Here is a 27542-nt window from a genome sequence, read left to right on the forward strand (position 1 = left end):
ACTGTAATCTCTTTAAGCCTTCACTAACAAAAAGAGGACTCTGATCACAAATTGTATCAAGTAAATCTAATAAATGAAGCAAGTTTTACTTACAGGTCCACATGGCCTAGATTCAATTCGTATTGACAGCATTTTGCGACTGTTATTGCTGCGTCAATTAAATCTTGTAAGATGATCCTGTATGGGTACAAATCATTTTAAGGCAATCAGGAAAATATACTCTGTTTATAAGCTGGACACACACTTGACACATAATTGAAGCTTGCATTACGCAATTTGAGAAAACTGGTGCCACAATAGGAGCTATTTTCTCAGAATTTTTAGTTGCCTGATCAGTCAAAGAAAAATTAAGTATAAACTCCATCGCCACCTAGTGGCCAGATTATAATATACAAATATAAAACGAGTGCTAGTTTACCAACCTCTGCTCAGCAAGAAAAGCTCTGCAAAACATTGCATTATTTTAAAATAAGTCTGGTTTCGTATATGGTATTCATTTAAGATTGAATGGGCAGCACAGTGGCTAAGTGGTTAGCACTTCTGCTTCACAGCGCTGGGGGTCAGGAGTTAAATTCCTGACACTGGCATTATCTGTGTGGAGTTTGCATGTTCTCCTTGTGTTTGCATGGGTTTCCTCCGGGTGCTCTGGTTTCCTCCCACACTCCAAAAACATACTAGTAGATTAATTGGCTGCTGTCAAATTGACCCTAGTCTCTGTGTGTGTGTGTGTGTGTGTGTGTATATGTTAGGGAATTTAGACTGTAAGCTCCAATGGGGCAGGGACTGATGTGAATGAGTTCTCTGTACAGCGCTGCGGAATTAGTGGCGCTATATAAATAAATGATGATGAGAGGGGGAAAGGGAACAGGCAACTGACATGCCAGTTGCGTTTGGACATGAATCGGGCCCCATGTGATTTGGTGACGCTGTTGCTCTGTCAAATCTGCATTGCTTACAGTATATTGCATGCAAACTACTACACTCATGTCTTAAATCTCATCTAGTAGGTAACTGTACTTCAGAACTGAACTTTTTATACATGGAGGTAAAATGCACCGTTCGTTCTTACTGTGATTTTCCGCTGCTATTGTGTTAAAAAGTAAAAAGGGGGTTTATACTACACAATGGCTTCTATAAATCGTGAGTGTCATCGGTCCTAAATAACATGTTCTTGTTACGAGCCGCTGCGGTACTCACAGCCACCGCTGCTTGCTTCTGGTGCCCTCTGGCGCCTTGACAGCCGGGACGTCCTTTCCGCCAAGGCAACGGCTCGGACGCTTGCCCCTGTAGCGCCACGTCCTGGCAACTGAGGACAGCCGGGGGCGCATGCGCAAATCCTAGTAATAGCCTGTAGGCTATTAGGTTTAAATGGAATTAATTAGTAGAGTCCTGTGCGTGTTTCCAGAGCTAGGCTCTGACTGGCTGGCTGCACTATTTAAGGCAGTGAGGACTGAGCCTCACTGCCGGCTATAGCTTGCTGTAACAGTTTGCTGACTTGCTCCTGGGCTCCTGTTCCTGTGGATGCTCTGTTTGGATCTCCCGTGTTGTGACCCCCTGCTTGGATTTGGCTTTCTTGTGACCCTGACCCTTCTGGCTTGTACTTTGGACCCTGCTACTTTGCCCGTGACCCCGACTTCTGGCGTGTTTACTGACTATCCTGCTTGCCTGTGACCCTTGACCTTGGCTATCGTTTGACTGCCCGCTGCTTTCTACCAGTCTCCTGGCCCGCCGCTGTGGTCCTGCATTACCAACCCACACTACACTTGGAGCTAAGTCCTGGGGGCATCCGAGTACCGGTTAGCGCGTCAAGCTCTAAGGGAAAGGCGGCTGCTATAGGCGAAGATCCCCCGTCATCTAGTTCTGTGGGTTGGTGATCAGGGCCAGCAGCCTAACAGTTCTAAGGCATTAATATAGGAAAGTCATCACTGATTTTATTCAACATAAGCAGGGTCCATTTTGTAATGTGTAGCTATGTGTATATATTAGCAAATTATTTGGTAAATAGACCAAAAATGCTATTTAGAAAATAAGATTTGTTGATTTGTCATGTTGTCGTTATGTCATGGTTTTGCGAGGTTTCCTTCCAAGAATCAAACAATTGTTTACAACCAAAAAGTGATGTTTTCAATACTTGTCGCTCTGTTGCTTTGTCGCTATGTGGTCTAAAACGTTACTGTTCGATGCTAAATAACTATGTAAGATTTGGCAACTTTACCTGTGGAAGACATTTGCTCTGGCATGGCCCCATTCATACGCCTTTCAGCCCTGAGATCCCAGCCACACATTAACTTAACATTTAATGCTGTGAGCTGTACAGTTAAATAAAGAGGCTTCCTCTGCTTGGAAGTGCTGGTAATATTATTGGCACGCTGAACGCAAAAGCTACTGGACACTCACCTGGGTGAATGGGGATTTGGAAGAAAGTTACTTTTTGTTTTATGCATGCAACGATCACTTTTCTTATAACTGGTACCTTATAGGCATAGTAGTGGACACGACATTACTAACCAAAATGATGTAAGTAAGGATTGCAAATTATAATAAGGATATTAGAAGCCATCAAGGTAATCCACTCTGACACTGAGAGGGGGTATTGAATTGACCGCAAGTTTTTTTTTTTGGGACCACGTTAAGTCATTTTAACGCTGTTTTTTTTAATTTTCTAGCGGGTTAACTTTACCCGCGATTCAATTCCATTTTTAACGCTACGTTTTTTTTCATGAAACGGTCCTCTCGTGCTCCAGTAGAAGGTCTATTGAAAGTATAGGGTGTGCGAGAGGCAGCCGCGTTAAAAGCTATTCAACTGTTTTTTAACGCGGCGCGTTAAATAGGAAAATATGCTGTTTTATCTCGCACCTTTTTGGGGTGTGATAAAAATAAAAAACCTCTGAAAACTATTTGAAATCATGTAATAATGAGAATAAAAAAGATTCACTATGTTTATCACTAATGCCTAACATGTAAAAGTTGATTTTCTTGTGGAAAAAATAATGAAATAAAAAAAATAAAAATCACTAACTAAATATATTTATGTATGTCTTTTGGTACAAATATGTTTGCACTAACGTGTTTTGACATGGTATAGATGATTCTACAGTAAAAAATAGTTAAATAAAAAAATATGCTAAAGAAAGTACTATATTGTAGATATTATCAATGTGTAATGCAACCTAATGTATGAAAAAGTATGCAAATCCTTTTTACTATGTTATACATGACCGCGTTAAAACTCCCCTTCAGTCCCCTAAAAACTCGCAAACACAATGATTAACACACGGGGCAGCATTCCTTGTTTTTCAACTGCGTTAACTAAAAACGGTCGCTATAGCCGTTAAAAACCCGCGGGTGTTTTTTTTGTTTTTTTTTGTAATGCTGCGGGGGAAAACCCCCCCCCAAAACTTGCGGTCAATTAAATGCCCCCCTGAGAAGCCAGGAAACATGGTTACTTGTAGTAATCTTACAATACGTGTGGGCTACTTTATTAAAGCTAAGGTAAAATGCAGCAATACCCACCCACTCTGCTGCCCACCGCTATACTAACTAAATGATCGCTTGAATCTGATTGGTTGCTATGGGCAACACCTGCACTTTTTCTTTTTTAGACAGTTTGAGAAGTCTGCCCCTAAGGGTTAATCTTGAAATATAGCCATGGAAAAAAAAACAAAAAATAACTTACAATTACTGACATAAATCACATTACTAAATGAATAAATGCTTTTAAAATACAAGTAACGAGCACACATAAATAGGAGTAATGGAAAATAAAAAGACAATAAAAAAATCAATAAAGAATTTTGTGATAAAATTGTTTCAAATGTGTCTGCCAGCAGTAGTGGCTTTCTTAGTGTGTTCAAGGAGATTGAAGGCTAAACGGAATTAACACTGACATTTAAAAGTTCTGGACTATTTTGTGCCTAAAAGGACTAAATAATGTGATACACAGGGAGGGTTATTTCTACTCACACTCACTCCCGCCCATTCTGCTCTTTCCACTCCCGCCTTCAGGATTTCTCCAGCTCTGCTCCCAACTTTCGAAATGCAATCGCAACCCCAATTAGACTATCCACTAGAATTCAAACGTGTCCTAATAACTCATCTCTTAATACAAGCCTACCAGTACCTCCTATGAACTCTTCCTTATCCCACCTCTACTCCCCCACTCATTATCACCCTTTTTGTGTCACCCCTCCCCTCTAGAATTTAAGCTCTTGCAAGCAGAGCCCTCTTTCCTAGTTTTCTTTATGCAATTGTGCAATTTGCAATTAGGTAATTTTGTTGTTTTTATTTATGCCATTTTAATGTTTATTTTAACCCCCATTGTACAGTTCTGATGACCCCCTGTGGCACTTTATAAATAAACAATATTAATAATAATTCAGAAGTCACTATTGAATGTGACACAGGGGGAGGCGAGAGAACGGTAAAGAATGCAACACACAGGGAGCAGAGGGGACACTAATGAATATGACACGGGGGAGGTGAGGGGACACAAATTAATATGACACAGGGAGAGGTGAGGGGACGGTAATGAATGTGACACAGGGGAGAGGTGAGGGGACGGTAATGAATGTGACACAGGGAGCTGAGAGGACAGTAACACAACAGTAATAAATATGACACAGGGGAGAGGTGAGGGGACAATAATGAATTTGACACCAGGAGCTGGGAGGACACTAACACAACACTAATAAATGTGGCACAGGGTAGAGGAGGGGGCACTAATTAATAAGACACATAGGGAGCTAAGATCGGGGCCACTAATAATTGTGACACATGGGGGCTGAGAAGGACACTATTGACTGGAATTTGCCACACATATTCTAATGTTAAGCTCAGTGTATTTACCTGAACAATGCTACAGTGCAGTCAACATTCAATAACTTACCAAATCACAAAATGTGGGGGGGTCAGCGGGCGATGAAATCAGCAGGAGCCTCCAGGGTGGGCTGCGTGACGTCACGTTCAGCGAAGTCCGCGCTCAGAAGGGTTCTGTGAAGCCGGCGGGGGCGGAGCCTGAGCCCAGTGAGGGGTGTACCCGCCGCCATCTTCTCTCTGGAACCGCGTCTGAGGTAGATGGAAGTGTGACGGTGTCAGAGACCGAGAGTGGTGAGGAGAAATTAATACGCCCGATAGTAAAAACGCAGCCCCTGATTTAAAACTCTCTTTTATAGGTTATTTGAAATACGGGTCGTGAAATTCCTGTCAGTCCGCCATTTATATAGAAACCCAGGTTTAGTTTGCCGTAAGCCAAAATATTTCTCCAATAAACTCTGTGTATGAAGTGGGTGGCCGTTGTTGCTAAACACCTCCGATTATAACATAACAGTGGACATACAGCTGCAATGTCATTTGTTGTATTTAAATACATTTCCACAAATATTGGCTTAAGAGAGCTGCAGAATAATGGGTGTAATACATGAATAATCTGAAGGGAGAATGACTTAAAATTGTGTATTTCAGTTTTTCTTAATTTTCTGAGTTACATACGTGGTTTGAAACATTTTTAACCGTTTAAATTTTTAAATCAAGCTTTTTATTAGTACGATTATTATTTGTTAGCATTATTTCGATACCACTAGTGCTTTTCAAATGGAAACGAACACCGTAATAAATAAACACAAGAAAAAAAAAACAAAAATACCACTTGGTATCAACACACAAAAAAACACCACAAAAAAAGTTCCAAAAACTAAATTGTTTTTAATCTCCATTTCGTTCAACTAAAGCTTTCCTGTCAGAGTGCATTTGGCCTTTGCACATCTATTAAATACAGACCCTGAAATTTGCATTAAATTTTTCTACCTGTGAAACAAATTAAGGAAGGCAAAGTTGTGCAGGTATGATGGAAACAAAATGCTGCCGCTTCAGCTTGCACTTTGGCTGACATTACTTCTGCTCAGTTCAAGCAGTAGTGACTTTGGTTAGAAATGATAGGATTGAGAAGCCTTGGGGGTCTATTTATTATGCAATGTTTTTGCTTAAACCCCCCCCCCCCCTCCCTTCCCTGAAACCAGCAATTTTCAGGGGATAGCTGCATTTTTAAGTAACCTTTTTATAACTAGGGGATTGCAGCAGATATCTGTCCCACTGTTATGGTAAGCAAGAGCAGGCCCTATAGGTTTCTATGGAGGTTGCAATTTTTCGTTACCAAGTTCTGAAAATCTTTGATTTTCAGTAGGGATGTGCACTGGCCACTTTTGGTGTCTCTTGTTTTGTGTTTTGGATTCGGATTTGTTTTGCAAAACACCTGACAAAAAGTTTTGGTTCGGATTTAAGGTTTTGGATTCGGATTTATTTTGAAAAAACATAAAAAGTGTTAAAATCAAGTTTTTTGGTTTATTTTCACTCCTACGCTATTACTAACCTCAATAACATTCAATAACAATCATTTCCACTAATTCCCAGTCTATTCTGAACACCTCACACCTCACAATATTGTTTTTAGTCCAAAACGTTTCACTGAGGTAGCTTTCTGGACTGCATAGTGCAGTGGTCCCGGTACAAAATTTGGTATCGGGGCCACAATACCTCCGCCTTCAAATGGTCTGAATTCCACTGCACAGCTGCATGCAGTAATATAGCAGTACCACTGGACTTATACTGCTGAATCAGTGAACTTTGTAATATAGCAGTACCAATGGACTTATACTGCAGAATCAGTGAACTTTGTAATATTGCAGTACCAATGGACTTATACTGCAGGATTGTTTTTGGATATTTTTTTTTTATTTTATTTTTTTTTTATAATTATTTATTTTTTTATAACTTTTTTTAAAAATTTTTATAACTTGGGAATAATGGGGAAATAACAATGCCCTTAGAAGGACAGAGCAGAGGACACAGCACCACTGGACTGAGCAGAACACAGCACAGAACTGAACAGCACAGCACGAGATATAGCAGGACAGAGGACCACCTAACACAACCTCCCTCTACCCTGATCAATGCCTGAGTAAAGATGGCGGCGGCTAGCGGGGAATTTATAGAATACGAGTATCGCGAGATCCGACAGCGGGATTATGACTCAGAGCCTCGGCTTTAGTTTTGCAATTGGCGGGAATACCCGGATCTGTCTCGGATCGGCAACGTTCGGGTGGGCTCGGATTTCAGATATCCGAGCCCGCTCATCTCTAATTTTCAGAACTTGTGCCCGATGGCGAACGCGATCTGAAGACATTGAAGCCCATGGGAATAGCATTGCATTATAGAGGGATCTTCGGATCCCTCACCGTATCTTCCTGTTCTCCCCTCTGGTTACTAATCACAAAAGTGGTCACTTTGCGATAGTGACCATAGAGGAGATGGGTAAACTGTAGTGTTCGACGGGACAGCCGTTTATCGTGACTGCTTTTCTAACACAACAGTTTTAATAAATGGTCTCAATCTTTCATTCCTTTGCATTGTGATAAGGAACGAAAATGATTGTGCCAAACAAAATGGTTATTGTTAAATATTCCACTCATACTGAGCAAAGTAGTGAGGCAGAAATCATGAATTGAATTCGAAGAAAAAGGCAAAGCAGCAGGTGCTTTATTAATAAATTACAACTATACATTAAAATGCATCTGTCCTCCGAAAACTGCCATTTTCGTGGGATTTTGCTGTAGAAACAGTTTAAGAAATAGCCCCCCTAGTCATTTGTATTTGGCACACAAAACATGTGATTTCCAAGGTAGTCACAGGTTTTAAAAAAGTATGTCTAGAAATGTTTGTCCATTTTGAGTTTGATATGCATTTTTACTAGCAGTGGTAATCACGTTAACGGTCCTTATAACACCGACACTGACTTACACAACAAATAATGAGCAACGGTGACAAGGGCGACATTAAATACATGCAGACTGCCCTGACCAATGACAACACAACTATCCGACAGTGTTCTGAAAAATCACGAACAGAAGTAATGATGGCACAGCGTTTTTACGTCATTTAAAATGGCGACCAACACTTTTAAAGCGGCAATGCCTGTTGTCATGTAAGGTAAGTTTAGGGTTGGCATTAGGGTTAGGGATTGGGAGCCGGCATTGCCGCTATAAAAATACTAATATGCCCATCGCCATTTTAAATTATGTAAAAGCGCTTTGCTTTCATTACTTCTGTTCGGGATTTTTCAGAACACTGTAGAATAGTTGTTTTGTGGTAATTTAGGTCAGTCTGCATTTATTTAATGTCGCCTTTGTCATCTTCGGTCATGTTTTGTTGTGAAAGTCCGTGTCAGTGTTTTAAGGACCGTTAATTTGTACCCAACCCTTTACTAGCAAGTGTATGCTTTACAATGCTATGAAACGTGTGTGACACCTGGAAAGAGAACAGATAGCTCTCCAAAAAGGCTACTGCAATACAATTAAAAACTGCAATGGGTATGATAATACTAGGGATATTTATTTAACTACATAAGTTTATATACATTTTCCAAGCAATATAAACAAAATCACCTCAATTTCTGAAAGATTTGGTTCAATGTTATTTTGCATTACAATAACAAGTGTTCCAGGTGTATATTGATATTTAATTTTTTTTAAACAATGTTTTTGCTTGCACAGATGAATAGAAAAATTTAAGTTGACTATAAGTGGTACTTGGTATTCTAATTTAGCTGTAATGGCATGTAGAATACAGTATAACGGTGCCACCCAGTGGTCAAATTATTTTAGTTTGTGGAAATGCTTACTTGTTATTACTTGTCATAATATTTTCAGTCATCATTTTTGTGTATTTTAGATATATTTTTAATTACCTTTCCCAGCTTCATGTCTTAAAACTGGTGTAGGAAGAAGTCATCTTATGTCTTTTCTAACTGCATATAGAAAGCCAATTTTGTTTTTATTTTGGCATAGTGCAAAATTCTTGCTATAAGCACTGAGATATCCATCTGCATTGTTATAATGCTCTTTGAATGCTGCTTAGATGTGTCCTTATATAGATATGGAGATAGGGTTTTAGTGCAGTGTGGTTACTCAGAATTTCTAAGATGTTTATTAGATTTGGAGAATAGCAGCACAACTCTTTCAGCAGAACAACTTCCGCTGTAGAACTTTGTAATAAGTAACTTCTTTATATCAAAGCAGAAATAAGCAGCTTCATTAGTATTTTGACATCTCTGCTTGGCATTTTGTGCATTGTCCATTCTACCACAAGCTTGTTCACACACCAATGACAACGAATGCACTTCAGTGATATGCTTTTACTGTGTATTCCATTACGTAAGTATGTTTCATGCTTTGTGCTTCTAACAGTGTAGACTTACAAAAGGCGTTAGTGGCTGAAAAATGTGTGACCGAGCCCTCAGACAAGTGTGATCCAGCTATCCATATGGCCTATTGATCTACAAAGTAAGTTAAATGAGTTCAGCACCCACACTAAGGGGGAGATTCAATTGACTGTGATGTCCGGCTGCCCACATTGCCGGCCATTACAATAAGGAAAAATAAGCAGAGATTTCAGCCCCAACATCGGCGCGATGCTTGTCCTTGGACTGTTCAGGAGACACGTTGCTCTGAATTGAATCTCCCACTAAAACTGATTTTTTGAACAAGCTGTAGATTGTGTACTCAAGAGAAGTTTAACATCCGTCTTTGGTGCACACATAAACAGTGATCAATAGACCACTTTGAATCTCTTAATACTCACAGTATAAAATGCATCCAGCCTGATCTTCAAAGTCAATTTTATGAGTGCTAACAGTCTAGCTCTTATAGTGATTTATAGTTAGGCTGCTCTTACCATTTGGGGTAACAGACCACACATGGATGATTAACCACTCCTGAGTAGATACCTATAAAGTTGACTTTTCCAGTGTTTGTGCATTTTTAGATCACCAATGTCTAACTATAACTGTTATGGGCTGATTGGCAGCTCAAGCCATATTTTAGTGAGCAGAATAACATGATATAACGTAAATGGCAAAGGCAGTGTTTTCCTACACTTTTGTGTTAGAGGAATGTGTGTCCAAATTCATTCTAGTAACTCATCTCTGTTGCCTCACAGACAACATAAACCCTCTGGTCTGTAAGTTAACATCTTTCCTCATGGTCTCTCAGAAAGCAGGTTTTCTAGGGATTTTTTTTTATGAAGGGTTCAGAGATGTATAAATTCATTGAATATATAAATGATTGTAAAACGCTACGGAATTTGCTGGCGCTATATAAATAAATGATGATGATGAAGAATGAACATTATCAATTTAAATTAAAAGTTATTGAACAGCTTCAAAGGGAGAAATAGTGATACAGGAGCAGTGACAGTATGTACAATGAGGAGAGAGAGGACTAGCAGAAAGAAGAGGAGGAGACATAGGACATACATTGGTGAGTATGAGGGACACATGGACCAATAAATGAAGAGAATGGGGTTGTCAGGGTTGTACACGAAGGATGAGTGAGATCCTGCTGTCTCAGCTGGTACTTGCTAGACTCGCCCAGAGGCACGGAGTCTAACAGAGCGGAAGGTATTCACCAGGGATCCCCGCAAGGAGATTTGGGCTTAGCGGCTTCCACCCTGCAGGTCGCGCCCCCCTAGGGAAGTTCCAAGTGTGAAGAACAGAGAGGTGACTTTGAGAGGCAACTTGAAGAAGGGCAGGTACACGAGCCTCTAGTAGAACACTGGAGAGGAGAAGATGATGACCTTGGACAGGGCAATCCACGGTGAGCTAGCTAAGCAGAGGTCTGCAGTATACAGGATATGCAGCAGATGATGAACCACAGCTATTATCACTTGGAGGTGGAACGGATCAGCGGTGCATGCAGAGTAGGTAGCGGGCGTTGATCACAGCGATTACCACTAACGAGTGGAACAGGTGAGCAGAGACCAGCGGTATCCAGGATTTGCAGCAGACGGTGAACCACAGCTATTACCACTTGGACGTGGAACGGATCAGCGGAGGTCAGCGGTGCATGCAGGATACGTAACGGGTAGCTCACAACTGAGAGAAGGGAGCTGCTTCAGGCCAGGTGAGGACTCGAAGAACCGGCACTGAAAGGTGAGGGGAGGAGCCTTATAAAGGAGTACCGACCAATGGCCAGGTAACACAGGTGAAGCAGAGCACAGGTGCAGACTGCTGCTGACAGCATGCACAATGGGGAGAAATAAGATGAGGGCAGGTGTGCCGATCCTCGAGTGGAGATACCCGGAGAGCGGTGTGTGATAGGGGTACAGTGTGTTAGTAGCAGAAGAGGAGGAAGTATTATGGGGAAGTGACGGCAGAGAATGGGGAACCTTGAGGCAGTGACTGGAGAAAATGGGTAACGCATGGAGAGCGGGTAGACATGGAGCAGTGAATGAAGGTGGGCAAAACGTGGGTCCACAGTGGAGAGATCAGTGGAGACAATGTTTAGACGTGGGAGATAATAGGAATAAGGGAAGACATTGGGCAATAACTGGAGAGAACAAGGACAAGAGACAGCTAATGGGGAAGAGAGCGACAAGGAGCAATCTAGAGAGAACGCGAGGGACTTGGGGCAGTGCGTTGAGAGAGGAAGAATAGGTAATCATTGGAGAAGATCATGGTGTTTTAGAGGGACATGTGGGTTGTTTTCCCCAACTTGTATAATTTTTTAATGGTAAAATCAAGGGAACTTTCAGAGAAATTTGTCAGGTTTTATGTTAGAGGAATGTGTGTCCAAATTCATTTTAGTAACTCAAATCCTTGTTGTGTTATTACTGTAGTCTACAAATATATCACTATGTCTGGTATTGCAGCAAGGTATACCAGTCGAATGTACCAGGATATTCTTGATTTTATCATGTACTTGGATTTGAAACATGCTTTGTCCTAAATTCAACTGTCATCATGTGTACTCCTCCAGAAATAATCAGCCATTTCTTTTCATCTCATATTTTATTTAACAACAATATAAAGAGGCATTTTTAGTCATACAAAATAACAATATAAAAAACATTATGCTCTTTCTGCTTTTTTTGGACACATATCAAAATAAAATCTTTTGAGTTAGTCATTGCACCAAATAACTAGAATATTTTTTTTTATACAATGCACTTTAATGATACATATTAACAGGTTAAAGCTTTGCAAAGTGTTTGTATGTCTCAGGATTCTGTGCAGTAAGCGTACTCTGGTCTCACAAGCTACATCAGTGCCGTACAACGCATATGTCTATTAGAGGTTTTCAGCTAAACCAGGGTGACTGCCCATTGCATCTGAGTTTCCATGTCTCTCTATATAAAAGATAAATCTACATACAGGCCTATATAAACTACATAAAGGGTAGGGTGATTTTAACACTGTTCCGGCACTGGACAATGAACATTTAAGGGTTTATTTTCACATTACTTGAACTATGAACAAATAGCACCATGGATTTCATTAAGCAAAATATTCTGGATGTGTTACAGTAAGATTGTCAAGCATTTGATATTAATATAAAGCGCACCAAAGTCCTTCAAAGACGGGACATTTCCTATACTACAGAAAGGTTTTACCAGAGCAAATTGTAGGCTTTATTGTGTTACCAGCAGCTGTGAAGCCTCATGTGTATGTTATGTAATAATAGGGTAGCAAAATACTGATACCGTTTATTTTACAGTGGTCACAGAAAGGAGATACATAGAACAATGCACTGTATGAAGTATATTAATGAACCCTCATGATTATTAAACAATATTTTATGTAAGATTGACATTATTTTATAGTTAAAAAGCAACATTTAGGCTATTTAATAATTCTTCATCTGCATGTGTATTTATTTCTTGAGGCCCAGTAGTTTATTTTCACACTCTTGTATCCAATGCAGAGAAACAGCAGCGCTGCTTAATATCCCAGGCCAGTAAAAACAAACACTGCCTGATAATATAAGTACATGGCTGGAAAGCACAAAAGGCAACCAGAAAGTTAATTGGCTTTAATACAAGTTGAAAGAGGGCACATAAAAGCCAATGAATTAGTCATTTTTGTATTTTATTTTTGACAGGCCATGCCCCCTCCAGTGTCTGTGAGCCCAGTGAGGCTCACTAGTGCAGGAACATGTACTGGGCTGCCCCTGCTCACAGCACCCTCATGTCTATTGTTTCATAACAGGAAATCCTGGGTGCTGATTTGTTACATTACATGTAAGCATGCAGGATGTTGTCCATATGAACAATGCTTTCTGATATTAACACATAACAGGCAACATATGCAGAAGCCAGTAAGGCATTTCTTACATAATATTGGTACAGTGTGTTTGGATAGTATATAATTTAGTACAGTGTGCACTGATTTTGGACCTGAAAACAACATGAAAATGTACCCATTTTCCACACAGGATTCAGGCATTTTGTACGCTGAATACTTGTTCAGCACTATCAATTCAATACAAACAACTGACATCACCGTCAATAACTACCTAGTGATGTCACAACGGCCTAGTTTATTGACCATTCTAATGAATATTGAATAAGCGGCTGCCTCCCCTATGTGTAAGTGTCAGGTCCATTGTAATGTATAATTCTATCTATGTTTGGAGCCAACATGGTGAACAATATTCAGCAAAGTTAAAAGCTGATCATCCAAAATGAAAATTTTAATCGGTAATGTGTAACAGTGCCATATAGCAAATTGATTATTGCTCCACTAACATTTTGCTTCATAAAAGTTGTGTTTCTTTCCATCATTCTATTTGAAATGTACATGTTAGGTATAATTTAATTTAATACAGAATTATTGTTCATATTCTGACCCATTTATAATTCGTACATGCAGTTAACATTTATGTGTTCGTTCAAATCTGTCATCATTACTAGATGGTCAGGAATACACCAAAACCTTATCAAGATGACTGCTTGTAGCTTTGTGCATTTCAATTTTTTGTGAATAATTTAATATGTATTCACAAAAAGTAGCATGAAATTATAAAGAGATTAAATATCTGGTTTAAATTACTTTTTTTATGGAAGAGCACAGGTTTAATTTTTAACCTGTAACCTCAGCTCTTCATCCTGCAGAAAAATAAAATAGAAATTATATACAACAGTAGAAAAAAGCTTTTGACTATTATTTTTGTCCAAAGCAGTTAAAATATTGGTTCTGTAACATCAAAATACATTTGATCGTTGACATTTGCATAACATATTAGATGCATTGAAGTAGATTACAGCACAAAGAGAACTATTTTACAGAGAGGTGGCAGTGCAAGTTTGGCAAAGCTTAAAGGGGTTGGGGGATGCAATAGAGTTTTTTTTAAAAAAATAGCAAAAAAATGTTTGCACACTTTTCATTCAGTTTTTTTTTTTTTTTACTTGGTTGACCTTGTTTGCTTCTCAAAGAAGGACAAGGATCACCTAATGTCATTCTGTTATTTCCCTTCTTAAAGGAATTTTAAAGCTAGTTAATTTCTGTCCAAAAAGTTGACTTAGCAAATTGTTCTGTGATTCAGCTGTCCTGTAATTCGATGGCTCAGTGGGTTTTGTGTTGTTTCCCATTTTGCGTTTGTGTGAGGGGCTGTTCAAAGATAAAGCAGAACTTTTTGGAGTGAAGGGCTGCAGAGTTTTAGTAAGAACAGCTTTTTTGCACTTGTAGTCCCCGTTGCTGGGCTGGGAGTTGACTTTCTTTTGGTTGTGTGTGTCCAACACAACCTTTTTCAACTGCCCACTGATCCCTCCAGCATGTGGCTTGGGGTAAGGCCGACAGCCCAGTGCCTCATCTTTAGTGTCCGAGAGACTGCTTACCCATTCTGGCTTCTTTACATTACCAGAAGATTCACTCTTTCCAGTCACTACCAGTTTGTTTGTTTTTTTCTTTACTTCTCCAGCTAAGTTTTCCTGGGATGCTGTGTTTCCCTTATGACCAGATATTTTGTGCTCCTTGCGCTTCTTTTGGTGGTGTTTTGTACCCATTGCTGCTGACATTTTGTCAGCTGTTTTGATATCGGCGTTATTTTTCGATATGTTGCCAGTTGGTTCCTTTTTGGCTAGCTTTTGTTGACTTGTTGTCTCCTTCAAAGTACAAGCACTATTCTCCCTTGCTAGAGAGGATGCTGCTTTCAATCGTTGTGCAGAGGACTTCACCACTTCTTCACCATTAGCAGCTGTAACGTTTGCCTGGGCTGCAGACCTGCTATTTAGTTGGCTAACTGACTTGTTCTTTTTCAAGCCCTTGAGGTCTTTTGCTAAAACGTTTGTGTTAGTCACCAGTGACTTTTCCTTGGGGGACATTGAAGTGACTGGCTCTGTCACATCTAATAGCAGTGATCGCGACATATCTACTTTATCTTCTCCTGCGATTCTAGGTATTAAGGAGTGGGGCTCTTTGCAGATATTCTTGGAGTGTGACATCATTTTGTCAGCTGTAAACAGCTCTGTTGATTCTTCCAATGGCAATTGTGAGAGATCATTGTTTTCTATGATGTGAGAAGTTTGCATATCTGGGGGTTCATCGATCTCATTCACGTGTTTACATAATATTAGCTCATGTGTTGACATCTCTGTCATTTTGGTAAACTCAGCATCGTCTTTTGTAACGTCACAATTGTTTGCTACACAGACATGTGAAGGTATAGTCATTTCACAATCTAACTTTGGCAATGTTTCACTGATTGTATCGTTATCTTCCTTCTCTTTTACTTCTACCACAGAAGTTTTAGGAGAAAAAGGATACATGTCAGCGCTCCATGCCGTCTGCTCTTCCTTCCCTTCAGCCTGGAGTTCTGGGGCATCCATCAGCATCTCCTCCACTTTCACTGTGTTTTCATGTTCATTTCTCACATTTTCCTCCATCTCGTTATTAAAAACCACACCAGGCGAGAGCTTTGGGCATTGAGACAGATCACCATGATCAATGCCTACTACTTTTTCAGATGTGTCAGAATAATTTGAGGTCTTTCGCTTTTTGGAAGGTGGCATATTATCATATGTCAAGGATTCTCTTACTCTTTCTTTTATCTCCTTTCCAGAATTTGCTGGTCTGGTTACCCCTCTAAATTTGAATGTCATACTGCCACCAATCAAGTGCTTTTCCATGTGTCTGTCATACTGTTCTTTTTTAGAGAACGTGTAGTTACATGTGCTGCAGATGAAGGACTTCTTTATCACGTGCATAACATCTGCACACAGTTCACACGCATAGAGTGTGGTGTGCTTTATTTCAGACTTTTCTGCAAATTGGTGCTCACTGTTAAGATGGCTTCTCAACTCCTGTACCTCCTGGTAAGATTTGGGACATCGGTGGCATAGGTAAATTTTTTGCAAACTATGAACAACAAGGTGTCTTTGTAGTTTGAATGGTTTGGGGAACTGCTTCCCACAATGGTGGCAATCTCTAGAGGGATCTTTACAGTGGGGATGCATTGCTGCGTTTTTATGGATGTGGTCACTCTTTTGAGAACTGTCCAATGACGGACTGACCGAAAGCTTTACGTGGATGGGCGTAGACGGAACAACGTGGACACTATTATCTGGTTCTTTCTCACTATTCACTTCATCTTCAACCTTGGGCTCTTTTTGATCTGATTTTTTAATCGCTAGACTTTTATCATCAGCCTCTGAAGTTTTTGGCAGCTTGCTCGGTGTTCTGTATATAAAGGTACTTAGGAATGTCCTCACCATACTATCTTCTCCAAAACATCCTGGAATGCCCATGACAGATTTCTGAGCTTGGCCTTTCCTAGCAAATTGGGTAGCATGCTCTCTCAAGTGCTCATTATACATCCACACATCAGAGATTTCTTTTAGACACATGCCACAGATCCATAGACCGGCCTTATTTTTTGCATGCTTTTCTTTTAGATGATCTCTCAACTGTTCTCGAGAACTGAACTTGCGCTGAACACACATGTAGCAGGTAGGGGGAGGTGAAGGGTTATGAGTAAGCTTATGAAAATCTAGCTCTCCCAAAGTCAAAAACCATTGAAAACAAACCTTGCACTTGTACTGTTTGTCCTTGGTTTTCATTTTAACATTGTTGCGATTTCTTGCCTGCCTCCTGTCGTCCATTTTATTTTTGGCATGCTTCTTACGTCTTACAGTCTTTTGTGCGATATCATCTGGTGTGTCTAAATCAGATTGGTCAGAATCATCCCCACAAGCACTAAAAAATGACAGTTCTCTCATGTCAAACTTTGCACTAAGCATCTTCATGTCAATTGTCGGAAATTCTGGGAGACCTGTTTCGTCGTTGATTTTGCAGGTGTTAATCTCTTCTACATCTGGATCTCTCTGGTCTGAGCTAATTTCTGCAGACAAATCTAAAGATTCTACACGTGGCTTGTAGAGACTACCGTGAGTAGAGACCTCTGTATCTCTTTCATCTTGAATTCCATCGATCAGCAGTGATACATTCATGTTTTCTGCCTGACTGTGACCTACAAATGTGAGCATTTTGCTCTCATTGTCACCAGTAGTTTCCTTTGGAGGACTAGCATGATCATACTGTGCAAAATGTTCTGTATGGGCAGAAGAATTTGTACCATCCAGTAATGTAGAATCAAGTGAAATCCTCTTATGATCTCTTGTATAGTTTATTTGAGAGGGGAGACAATGTTCCACCATGTCTACATCTTTCAAGTTTGCTTCGAAACATGATGTTTGCTTTTTGCTTCTTTTCCCATAAACTCGAGTGCACTTCCTTCTGATTACATGATCATCTCTTGGAAATAGTTGGGAAAATGTGTTGTCATCATCAAATAGTGTATGGAGGTCGGTCACCGTTTCCTTGGATAAATTTGACACATGGTTATCTTCTTGATCTTTGGCAGTTTCTACAGCATTTAAGAGTTCTTCACCTCCAGCTAGCAAAGTGTGGTCTTTAGACAGCATGCTCTCTGCAGGTTGAGTTTTGCAGTCATTTATAATGTATTCAACATGCTCTTTAATGCTCTTTGTCCACATTTGTTCATGAAGTAAACTCTGTCCATTCATTTCCAAATCTAAAACGTCACTCACCAGCTTCTCATCCTCGTCTATACTTAAATCAGCAGAAAATGTTTCTAAACTGATGTTTTCCAAGCCAGTCTCCTTCTGTGCAATGTCTTTATCTGATGACTCTTCCCAACTTCTCTTTTCTTCGGAAGAGTTAAAGTTGTTTGACTGCCCAATAGCCTTCAAAATATTTGTTTTGAGGATGTTTAAAACATCATCCGGTAGACATTGAGAATCCAAAGACCTGTTTGTTAACTTCACCTTTCTTTTTTTTATTTTGCCGTACAATTTTTTTTTGCAAGCTGCATCTAAAGGACCAGTGTCTTCAAACTGTCCATTAGTTCTTTTTTCACCTTTGGTTTTTGCAGGCAAAGGTCTCTTTTCTTCCTCTGAAATTAGGAGGTGGGATTGAAGATTACAGTCTGGGTTTTGAAGATTTGCAGTTAAATTCTGAGATGTGTCGGAATGAGTGCTTTGTTGGCTATCATTGCTGCAGTTCCATTCAGATATTTTATTTTTCACATTGAGAGATTTATCACTTATCATACCATCTTTGTGGGGTGTCAGTGACCCGTTATGCTTAACAGCCTTGTGTCTTGTTAGTCCTGGTTTTGAACGAAAGGATACAGAGCATATATCACATGTTAGTGACAATCCAACTGTTTTTTTTTCTTTTATGGGGCTACTTTTTAGTGACATTCCAATGCTCTGCAGTATTTCTTTGCTCTTGTCACCTTCTAGAATTCGCAATACACCATCTATAACAGAGTGCATGTCGTTGGTGCATTGCTTCCCAGACTCCTCATTGGAAGCATTGTTTCCAGCTTCAGTAGTGTTTTTGAAATGAGGAACTAAACTTGCAGCTGTTTTTTCTGCAGTGTTCTGGTGACAATCAAAATTCACAAACCCTGGGTCTGCAATATCCATCAGGTCACCTACCATTGCTGATGACCTGTCATCTTCACTTGGAAATACATGTTCTATATTGTGTCCGTCTTGTGTGTTGTTCCAGTCACACTTTCGGGTTTCTTCTTTTTGACAACACAATGAGGGCCCTACTGGTGTTTGTGTGTTTTCAGAAAAAAGTTTATTTTGGATAGCTGAAAAGTCATGATTATTTTCTCCAGCATAAATTTGATAGGCATTGTTTGTTTCTATTGATGGACACCCAAGAATAATGTCTGCAACAGATTCCACGTGTTGATCTTTGTAATGCGTACAAACTAATTCTGAGCAGAAACATGGGGTTAGGTTGCCCTCAGCATTTGGTGTCATAGAATTCTTTTCTGCTACCAGTTGTTGTCCGGCTTCCAATGAAGATGTCGGACTTTTGTTTTCACTAACAAATAGCTGTACATCTGTCCCTTCAACTGAATGCTTTACTAGTTCTTCTTTTAGATTTCTCACTTCATTTTGGCATTTTTGGGTGATTTTGGATAATGCATCTCTTTCTATTGAATTTAAATCCTCATCTGTTGATGTGAACAAAAGTGTTTGCTGTGGTGTTGATTCTTTTAAAGATACTTGAGGGAGCAGATCAAAACTCAACATAGAATGTGCTGTAGGTAAGCCGAGGGAATGGAGCTGTGTGTCATACTCATTGTTGCTGCTACATAGGACTTTGTTAGTGTCAGGATGCAAGGGAAAGTGAGCAGAAGACTTGTCACTGCTGTCTGGGGCATCACATTTGTCTTCACTCAGCACAGAGGTTTCTTTTATGTTATCAATTCCCAAAAATAGTTCTGCTTCTTGCAGGATATCCATCTGCTGCTGATGGTTCCTTGGACTTGTATAAACAGACACTTCATTGTTCATGTTTTGTGTCTCTTGATCATCTTCTGTGTTTTTGGGCAATTGTGCTACCTCAATATCTAAGGCACCTGGATGCAGACAACCGTCGTCAGGGTTATCAGGTGACAGCTCCTGGACATTGAATACCTTAGGTGTGATCATTGAACCAGCTGTGTATGTTTCATTATGAAATGTATGGCTGGAGCTGGTAGATTTTCTCTTTTTCTTCCCATTATTGTCACAATAATGACTTATTTCTTTGCTATCCTGTACCAGCTTTTGTGACCGTTTTTCAGGGACCCTGCATTCAGATGGTAGGTTATCGTGGTCTATTCTCAAACCGTCTGTGCCAGTATCAATAACATTCATCCATGAGCATTTGTTTTCTAAATGGTTTGACTGTTTGTCACCATGCTGTATTTCATTGCTTATTGATGCCAGGAGCATTTCAGAACTGGTTTCTAGATCGTCGATCTTCACAGACTGCATGCATGCTTCTGATAGTTGCGGCATTGTCTCCTGCTCTGTCTCCTTTGGTGTAATTTCTGATTCCAGTTTAGAAGTTAATGTGCTCTCTACAGTATGTGAAGAAATGCTTTCTGTTTCTGACTTGTTGTCAGCAGCTCCTGAAGCTGCCAGCACCATTGGGAAGCATGGCATAAGCATCTCTACCTCGTTATTTTTGGCTGTTCTCGCCACAAACAGTTGGAGCTGTTGCAGTGGATTTTCTGCTGACTGTTCTGCAATTATGGCCTTTCCAGGTTTCGCACTCTCTTCCTTCACTAAGACTGGCATATCGAGGAGGACAAGATCTTGTTGACTCATGTTCTTGTTCTTCTCTAAACATTCTTTATTTTCCACACTGAAATGATTTTTGCTGTATTCTATATCTGTTACAGTAGTTGGAATTGTAGATTCCAATACTGGGTTGTGTAGAGGCTTTTCAGATACGCTATTATTGTGCTCTGGAGTTTTATTGATATTTATCACTGGAGTGCTATTATTTTGCAAAAGAAATTCAGAATTCAGTTCTGAGACACTTTGAAAAGGTTCCAGCTCAGGTGGTTCATCAAATTGATCTTCCAGTTTTTGTTGTTTATCCATTTGATTTTCAGCATCGCTTTCTTTTTCAGCATTATCTTTATTTTTATGAATCTTAGAAAGCAGTGTTTCAGCCGTGAGCAGTGTCTCTCTCAAAAGGTCAGGATCAGAATATGTCTGACTCTCCACTTGATTTGAGAAGTTAGGCAGGCATACTTCAGGAAGGACAGAAGGGTCACTGTGGTTATTACTTAAACATTCCAGTTCTTCTGTTAGACATACATTGCTCACAGCTGACTGATACTGGTTACAGGTCTCTGTGTTATTGAAGGAATCCAATTTGTTGGCCTGTTTGTGACATTTGAGGCCTGAAGTAAAAGTATCAAATTGAGCTGAAGAAGTCCAAGATCTCTTGAGACTTTCACAGCTATCATTAACTTTTATAAGTGGTTGAGAATCCTGCAGGTGATCTACTTTACCGGGATGCATTGTATGCTTCATGTCATTTACATAGTTTGAATTTTTATTAATATATGCATCCTTTCTGCAACTTTCATTTGTATTTTCTTCCATCTCTGGAAATGTGAGATTAGAATCTGGGAGCTCTGGGGTAATCTGATGATTGGACAAGGTTTGAGAAGTTGCGTCGCTGTGGACTTTGCTAGTTTGAAGTTGGTTTTCTAATTCTGTCACCAATCTTTTGATTTCTAACTCATCCTCTGACATGTTGTTTATAAATGGTACATTATAATCTGTGATGGATCTTGGCATATCTATTGGCATTTGTTCAGATGAGACAGGTATATGTTCAGCATATTTCTCCGTGGCTTGATTCTCCAGCACTTGAAACGGAGACACGTTATTCGATGACATTTGCGCACTGTCCCCAATTAGTTCCCAGCTTTTCTCTTGCAAAAACTCTGGGAATTGGTGTTCAAAATGAGTTGATTTGCTAGGCTGGTCAAATTCCACATAGTTGTCTTTTGAAGATGTTACGCTGTTGTATAATGGAGATTCAAAGTCAGATATCGGTAGCTCTGCAAATATAGAAGAGGAGTCAAATGAAAGAGCCGTTGAAACTTTATCGTTGTTATCAGACGGATAAGATGTCACATCTGAACATTTATTCTCAAACGAGTTCATGTTATTGGAATTGCATTGATTTACATATATTTGCTCAACTTCTCTGGAACCAACATTTTGGGTTTTGGAAAAAATATCATTACAATATAAACCGGACATTTCTTTGGGATCAGTAAACTGTTGGCATTCATTGCTATAGGTTTTGTGGTTTTGCTGTGGCAAAATATTTACAGTTGAGTCTCCGTTGTAGCAAGACATGGGCATTGCAAAGTCTTCGTGGCTACTGCACAGTGCTTCATTTAAGTATTTTACATTATTGTCCGAGTAAGCTGGATTTACTTCATTGTTAGGAATGGCAGGTGGACATGATGAGGAGCTGAGTTGCTTCTCTTGGTAATTTGTGTTGTCCACGTGAAAAGAAGAAAGTTGTTGGGGCACATTGTCTATGTCTAACATTAAATCAGGTGTATAATTGTCTTGTGATAAGGTGCTTCCTTCCATTGCTTTTTGGTAAGTGCTTAGTCTGTCCTCCTCTCCAGCATTCTTGAAGCAATGCGCCTTAGATGTTTTACTAGTGTTCTCCTCCATTGAATCAGTGCTTTTTCTTAATTTATCCTTCTCTCCATAATGTGTTGCAGCATTTATATTTGATGGGTTTACTTTTGAACTTGCAAGCAGATATTTAGCAGACCCAAACCTTTTGGTTCCTTTGGAAAAGTCTGAATGTATTTGTTTTTCTGATAGATTTTTTCTGTAAAGAGGCTTTATCACATTTCTCTCAGCTGCTGTTTTCTGAGTACGTGCAGTAAAACTTTTACACCTCAGCACACTTTCCTGTTCGTTTTCAGAATCAGTCCGCTCAGTGCTTTTTGGACTTGACCCCGTTTCACTTGAAATACTTGTGCTTTGGTCACTACTGTTTGACGACTGACTGCTTCTTCTTCGAATTCTGTTTGACATCTCTTTATTTGTGTTCCTCAAATCTTTGTTTTGCAGCTGGAATCTTGTTGCTTCTCCCATACGCCACACAGGTTCCTTTACGTTGGTCCTGCCACCTCTCCCATGCAGATCCCGATTAAAGCTATATTTCAGTCTGCCATTTGTCATTTTACTGGGCAGTGAAGGAGCAACAACTTCTTCATCGGAATCTGAAATGTAGTCATATTCTCCAAAGAGATGACTTTTGGTTGGAGTAAAAAGTCTCTCAGTTACCAATGAAAACTGCACATCTTTATTACTCTTGACGTGCAGCTTGTGAAGTTTATTTTTTTGCTGCACAATTTTGTGTATAAGTTCCTTACTCCAAGTTCCATTGTGTGGCTTCTTTTTCTTCATATCCTGCAAACCTGTCCTTCGTGATTTTGTGGTATCTGTGATTGGGAAATGTTGTGGGTCTTTTCTCGTGGTTCTTCCTTGTGAATCATAATACTTATTGTCTTTTTCATCAGAATACTCAAAATCTTTTGTAATTTGACTAATTTTCGTTTTCTCCTGCGTTGTGATACTTTTCATAATGTCTGCTGTTTTCTGCCATTCCCGGTCATCTGATTTTGTAGTTGTCAACTGCTTAACGGTTGCTTCTGTATTCACAGAGAACTGGTAAGCAGTTCCTACTTCTGTTATTTTATGTTCATTTCTCAATTTTATTGTATTCTTGAGATTATAGGTTGTCCCTGTGTCATAATTTTCCTCATATGCATAAGAGACTTGGTTATGGTGAGCTTGTTTTTCTTCGGCACTTAACTTTTTTTTAGCTTCTGTAGACTCTTTCACCTTGTGTGGCTGGCTGCATGCAATTGCCTTAGGAGTGGTGAGGTCATCGTCTACAAAAACATCGATAAAGGTGGAATCTATCTCAGGATTGTCTACTTGAAACTCCAGGCCATTCAGTGCTTCAATGATTAAACTGTCCAGTTTTGCATCATCCATTTCCAAAGTGTCACAAGCAGTCAAAGGCAGTAAACTTGGTGTTAAATTATGGAAAATATTACCCTTCATAAGATCTTCTTTGGTATCACCTTTGGCATCACTGTCCAGAAGATAATCTTTGTTAAAACCAGCGAGATGTGAATGAAATTCCATTTGTCCTTTGGGAAGGGATAATCCTGGTACTGCTTGGGAAGACTTTAAGGGGTCAGCAGCAGACTTCCTTATATCTCCACCATGCGGAGAATCCTTCATTTCATTCTGGAGGGTTGAATTTAAATTACAGTACTGCCTGTGTTCCAGGAAAGAAGATAAATTGCCAAAATTGTGGTCACACTGTTTGCAGGTCAGAAGAACATCAAGCTGGTCTAAGTTTGCACTGCTAAGTGAGCTGGCAAGAAAGTGGTGAGAAGAATAGGGAGGTGGAGGTTCACTCTCAAAGTTCTCCAGGCATCCTTTACTGGCCTCGGTAGCTATTTTTTGGTATTGGCTCTCTTGTATATTTTTAAATGCTTGTTCATCTTTAGCATCTGGTATGAAATTGAAGCTTTTTGTAGGCTCTGAGTTGTGATACAAAAGGGAACCAGAACTTAACGAGTCAGCTGGATGAAAGGACTTTTCTGGTGGGTGGCATGGCTGGTGAAAATATGGGGAAGATATAAGTGTGGGAGGCACTTGGTTCTCATCCGAACTTGGATTCACAGGACTACTGGACATAGGTGAAAGTGAAGAGCAAGTACTACCAGAGACTGGATTATTGACAGGAGAAGGAAGAGGTGATTCACAGGGAGATTCAGCTACAAAAGTATTTCCTGACAGTGGCCCAGACTGGTTGCTATTGTTTCGTGACTGTTGAATGGCTTGGCTCATGCCATATAAAATGCCTTTGCTTCTTGAATCGCTCATCTGAGAATTTGTATCCTTCACACTGTCATACAATATATCATTACTTGAGCTGTAGCTTTGTCTGGTCGTGTCGGTCCTTTGTGTGGAACTCCCTTCCGCCATTAAGTGTTTGTTTGTGTGATAGCTTGAGGAAATTTTTGGCATTAAATTGCTGTTTTGCCAATCTGAATTGCTAATGGAATATGGAAGTTTTTGGTTTTCTACGTGCCTTGACAACTCCATGCTATTTTGGTTTGCTGTTGCAGAAGTAAGGTGACCCTGCTGCCAAGACATCCGTGAATTTTTCAGTGCCTGTCTGTGGTCGCTTGGCTGGCATTGATAGGGTATTAGGTTTCCGGAAGCGTTAGGATATGGTACAGAGTTTTGGTCCAGAGGTGGAAAACTGTTGCTTGCGGCATCCCAAGTCTGAGGTATTCTGGAAAGATTTTTATCAAAAGGCACAGGTCCTGTGTTTACACTGTTACAGACTTTGCTAGGAAACTGCACTTTGTTTATAGAAGTCTGTGGTATTGTCCTTCGTAATGTGTTCCCTGGAGCCAGGAGTCTTTGACTGTGTACAAAGTCTTTAGGTGACTGTTGCCTTTTGTTGATTAATGCTGGCATACTGTTACCATGTAAACTAAATTCACTAGGATTAAAAACTGATTGGTTTTCTTGAAAAGTGCTTTGGGTTTGTTCTATAGCACCAGAGGAAGATAAAGCACCAGATGAAGAAATAGCACCACTGTGATCAGCCGAATGTTCATTCCTTCCTGCGTAACAAGGGGTTGTGGGCGGATGCTGAACCCCCTGCTGGGCATATAAGAAAGGAGCCTGCTGAGAAGGTAGTCCATAAGTCCGGCTGTCTGGCAAAACAGTATTGTAGGATCCATTACCCTGTTTATCCTCGGGTCCTTCTCTTGATGAGGACTGGAAGAAGAAAGTATTATGAGCTGCCTGGTTTGTAGCCAGTGCAACATCCACAAAGTCCTGATTATTCCCATTGTTGCAAAAAGAATTCCCAGTTGGGTCCTGTAATGATGGAAATGGATACTGAAATGACACAGGTGCAAAACTATGTGAGTCAGATTTGTTCCCATCAGGAAAAGGACATAGTTTTTGACTTGCGATGGCATATCCACTGGCACCAGGAAAGTGTTTATCAGAGGGATGCCATGTGTTTCCATTTGGTTGAAATTCCAAGTAATGCAACTGTCCATTAGAGTTGGCTGTGTCATGAAGGTTGCCCGGCTGGATCTTTAACCCATGCTGAATCCTGGAAGCAGGAGCTGTTTGTGAGGTATAGTTGGTGGAGGTAAGGCTGGAGGTGGGCTCTGGGAGAGACCTGTTGAAGTTGAGGTCTTCCTGATGGAGTTCTGCCTCCCTCTCGGGAATACTTGGGACATGAAAGCGATAACTTCCAGAGACTGGTCCTTGACTGACTTCTACTTTTTTAGGCGGTGTAACTTTTTGCTGAGGGTAAGCAATTCCAATGGTAGGGTTGGCTCTCGAGCTGCTAATACTGAGTCTGTAGAGCTGTTGTTGATTGCGGTCTCCCTTCCCAGACCTCTTATTTTTGTCTTTCCCTCTACTCTTTCCTGTTGGAGACAGTGGGCTGCTTTTACCATTAGTCCATGTCGCCTCACTGGAAAACTTTGGCCTGTTATGTAGTGACTTGAAGTCAATTTTCCCTGCTTGTTGAGGTCTTATCACAGCTTCCCTTTGACTGTGAGTCTCTTTTTCCCTACCATTTAATTGAGATACTTTCTCAACAATTAAGGCACTTTCATAGCTCTCCGAGGTCCCATTTGTTTTACTATTTGCTGCATCTTTGTTGCTGAACTGTTCAAAAGCAGAGTCATTCTCCTTGGAGGTTGGTGCTTTAGCATTGATGGTATACGCATGTTTTGTCTCTCCCGTCATGGTACCACTCAGAAGGGATAGGTGGCACTTGGCTTACCAGCCACCCTTTCTTTGCTCATGTTCTTCACATAATGATTGCAGCTTGTCATTCTTTGAGAAGAATCCTGATGGGAGATCACATAAACAGCCCCATTGTTGTCTTTCTCATTTTTGCTGTTTAGACTCAAATTCAGGAGATCATCGCTTCCAGTATATCCAGGATCAACCTACAATTAAAGACAAATAAACGTTAGTGGGAAAATATAATTACATATTTATTTTCATACTTTGAAGCCTTTTATTTATTATGTTATGGTTACAGGTAATAACAAAGTACTGTAAAATAATGTTTTGAGTGGCATAATAAACTCTTATGCTTGGCAAACAGCATAATTGCATTTAGAGTTCTGATGAGGCAGTTGCAGGTGTAAGACTTTCTCCTACTTTATGATATGTGGGATAAATATCTGACACCAGCAACTGCCTTACTAGAATTCTAGAAACAGGTGTACTCTTTTTATTCCTCTTAATAAATTAAATATTCATATATGCAGTTTTGCTAGACATATGTACAACTTAATAGCCATGATTGATCTCCCACTACCGTACACGACAATTGTTAAATCTTTTAACTAACAAAATGGCTAACTTGTTTCCAGGAAGCCCAGAGATCTGTTAGTGGGGCATTTGGTATGGATACGACTGCTACCATAGCAAAGTATGTGACAAATGTTTTGGGGTATTGTTAGGGATACACCTATTTTACTTAATTTAAAATATATAACATTGCACAAAGTGGCCTGTCCCATACTGACTCTCAGTTAATACCATTGCTTGGAATGGATTATGGGATATTGCTTTTCTGTATAGTATCTCTTAACACCACCGCCAGTACAGTCTTCCTGCGGATTTCTCACTCTGATCCCGATACTATCCATACAGCTGTAGGCTCTCACTCAGTTCCTGCCGAGTTGACATAGCTGAATCCACAGGCAATCCTCGCGCATGATATTAGCTTGACAACAATCTACCACTTATACCAAATACTACCGTAACTATTAAGTCTG

At 40.0% G+C, this 27542-nt stretch overlaps 2 protein-coding genes and 1 long non-coding RNA gene across 7 annotated transcripts in view; 1 reads left to right on the forward strand and 2 right to left on the reverse strand.

Annotated features, from left to right (window-relative positions):
• Positions 1 to 4945, reverse strand: part of ZFPM1 (zinc finger protein, FOG family member 1) — a 110898-nt gene extending 105953 nt beyond the window's left edge. Inside the window, exons 1-2 of the mRNA XM_075189300.1 lie at positions 4886 to 4945; positions 94 to 177 (exon numbers count right to left, since the gene is read on the reverse strand). The gene's annotated coding sequence lies outside the window, so the exon portion shown is untranslated. The remainder of the gene's footprint in view (positions 1 to 93; positions 178 to 4885) is intronic.
• An 83-nt stretch (positions 4946 to 5028) lies between these two features.
• LOC142104564 (uncharacterized) overlaps positions 5029 to 27542 on the forward strand; it is a 383703-nt gene continuing 361189 nt past the window's right edge. For all 5 annotated transcript variants that reach the window (XR_012679598.1, XR_012679599.1, XR_012679597.1 and 2 more), the window contains exon 1: positions 5029 to 5106. This is a non-coding gene — a long non-coding RNA (uncharacterized LOC142104564). The remainder of the gene's footprint in view (positions 5107 to 27542) is intronic.
• The window catches only part of ZNF469 (zinc finger protein 469), a 60042-nt gene continuing 46780 nt past the window's right edge, over positions 14281 to 27542 (reverse strand). Inside the window, exon 2 of the mRNA XM_075188505.1 lies at positions 14281 to 26702. Coding sequence (XP_075044606.1) covers positions 14281 to 26496 — 12216 coding nt within the window. The 5' untranslated portion in view covers positions 26497 to 26702. The remainder of the gene's footprint in view (positions 26703 to 27542) is intronic.

This window comes from Mixophyes fleayi, chromosome 10 (genome assembly GCF_038048845.1).
Source record: "Mixophyes fleayi isolate aMixFle1 chromosome 10, aMixFle1.hap1, whole genome shotgun sequence".
In the NCBI taxonomy this organism is placed as follows: Eukaryota; Metazoa; Chordata; class Amphibia; order Anura; family Limnodynastidae; genus Mixophyes; species Mixophyes fleayi.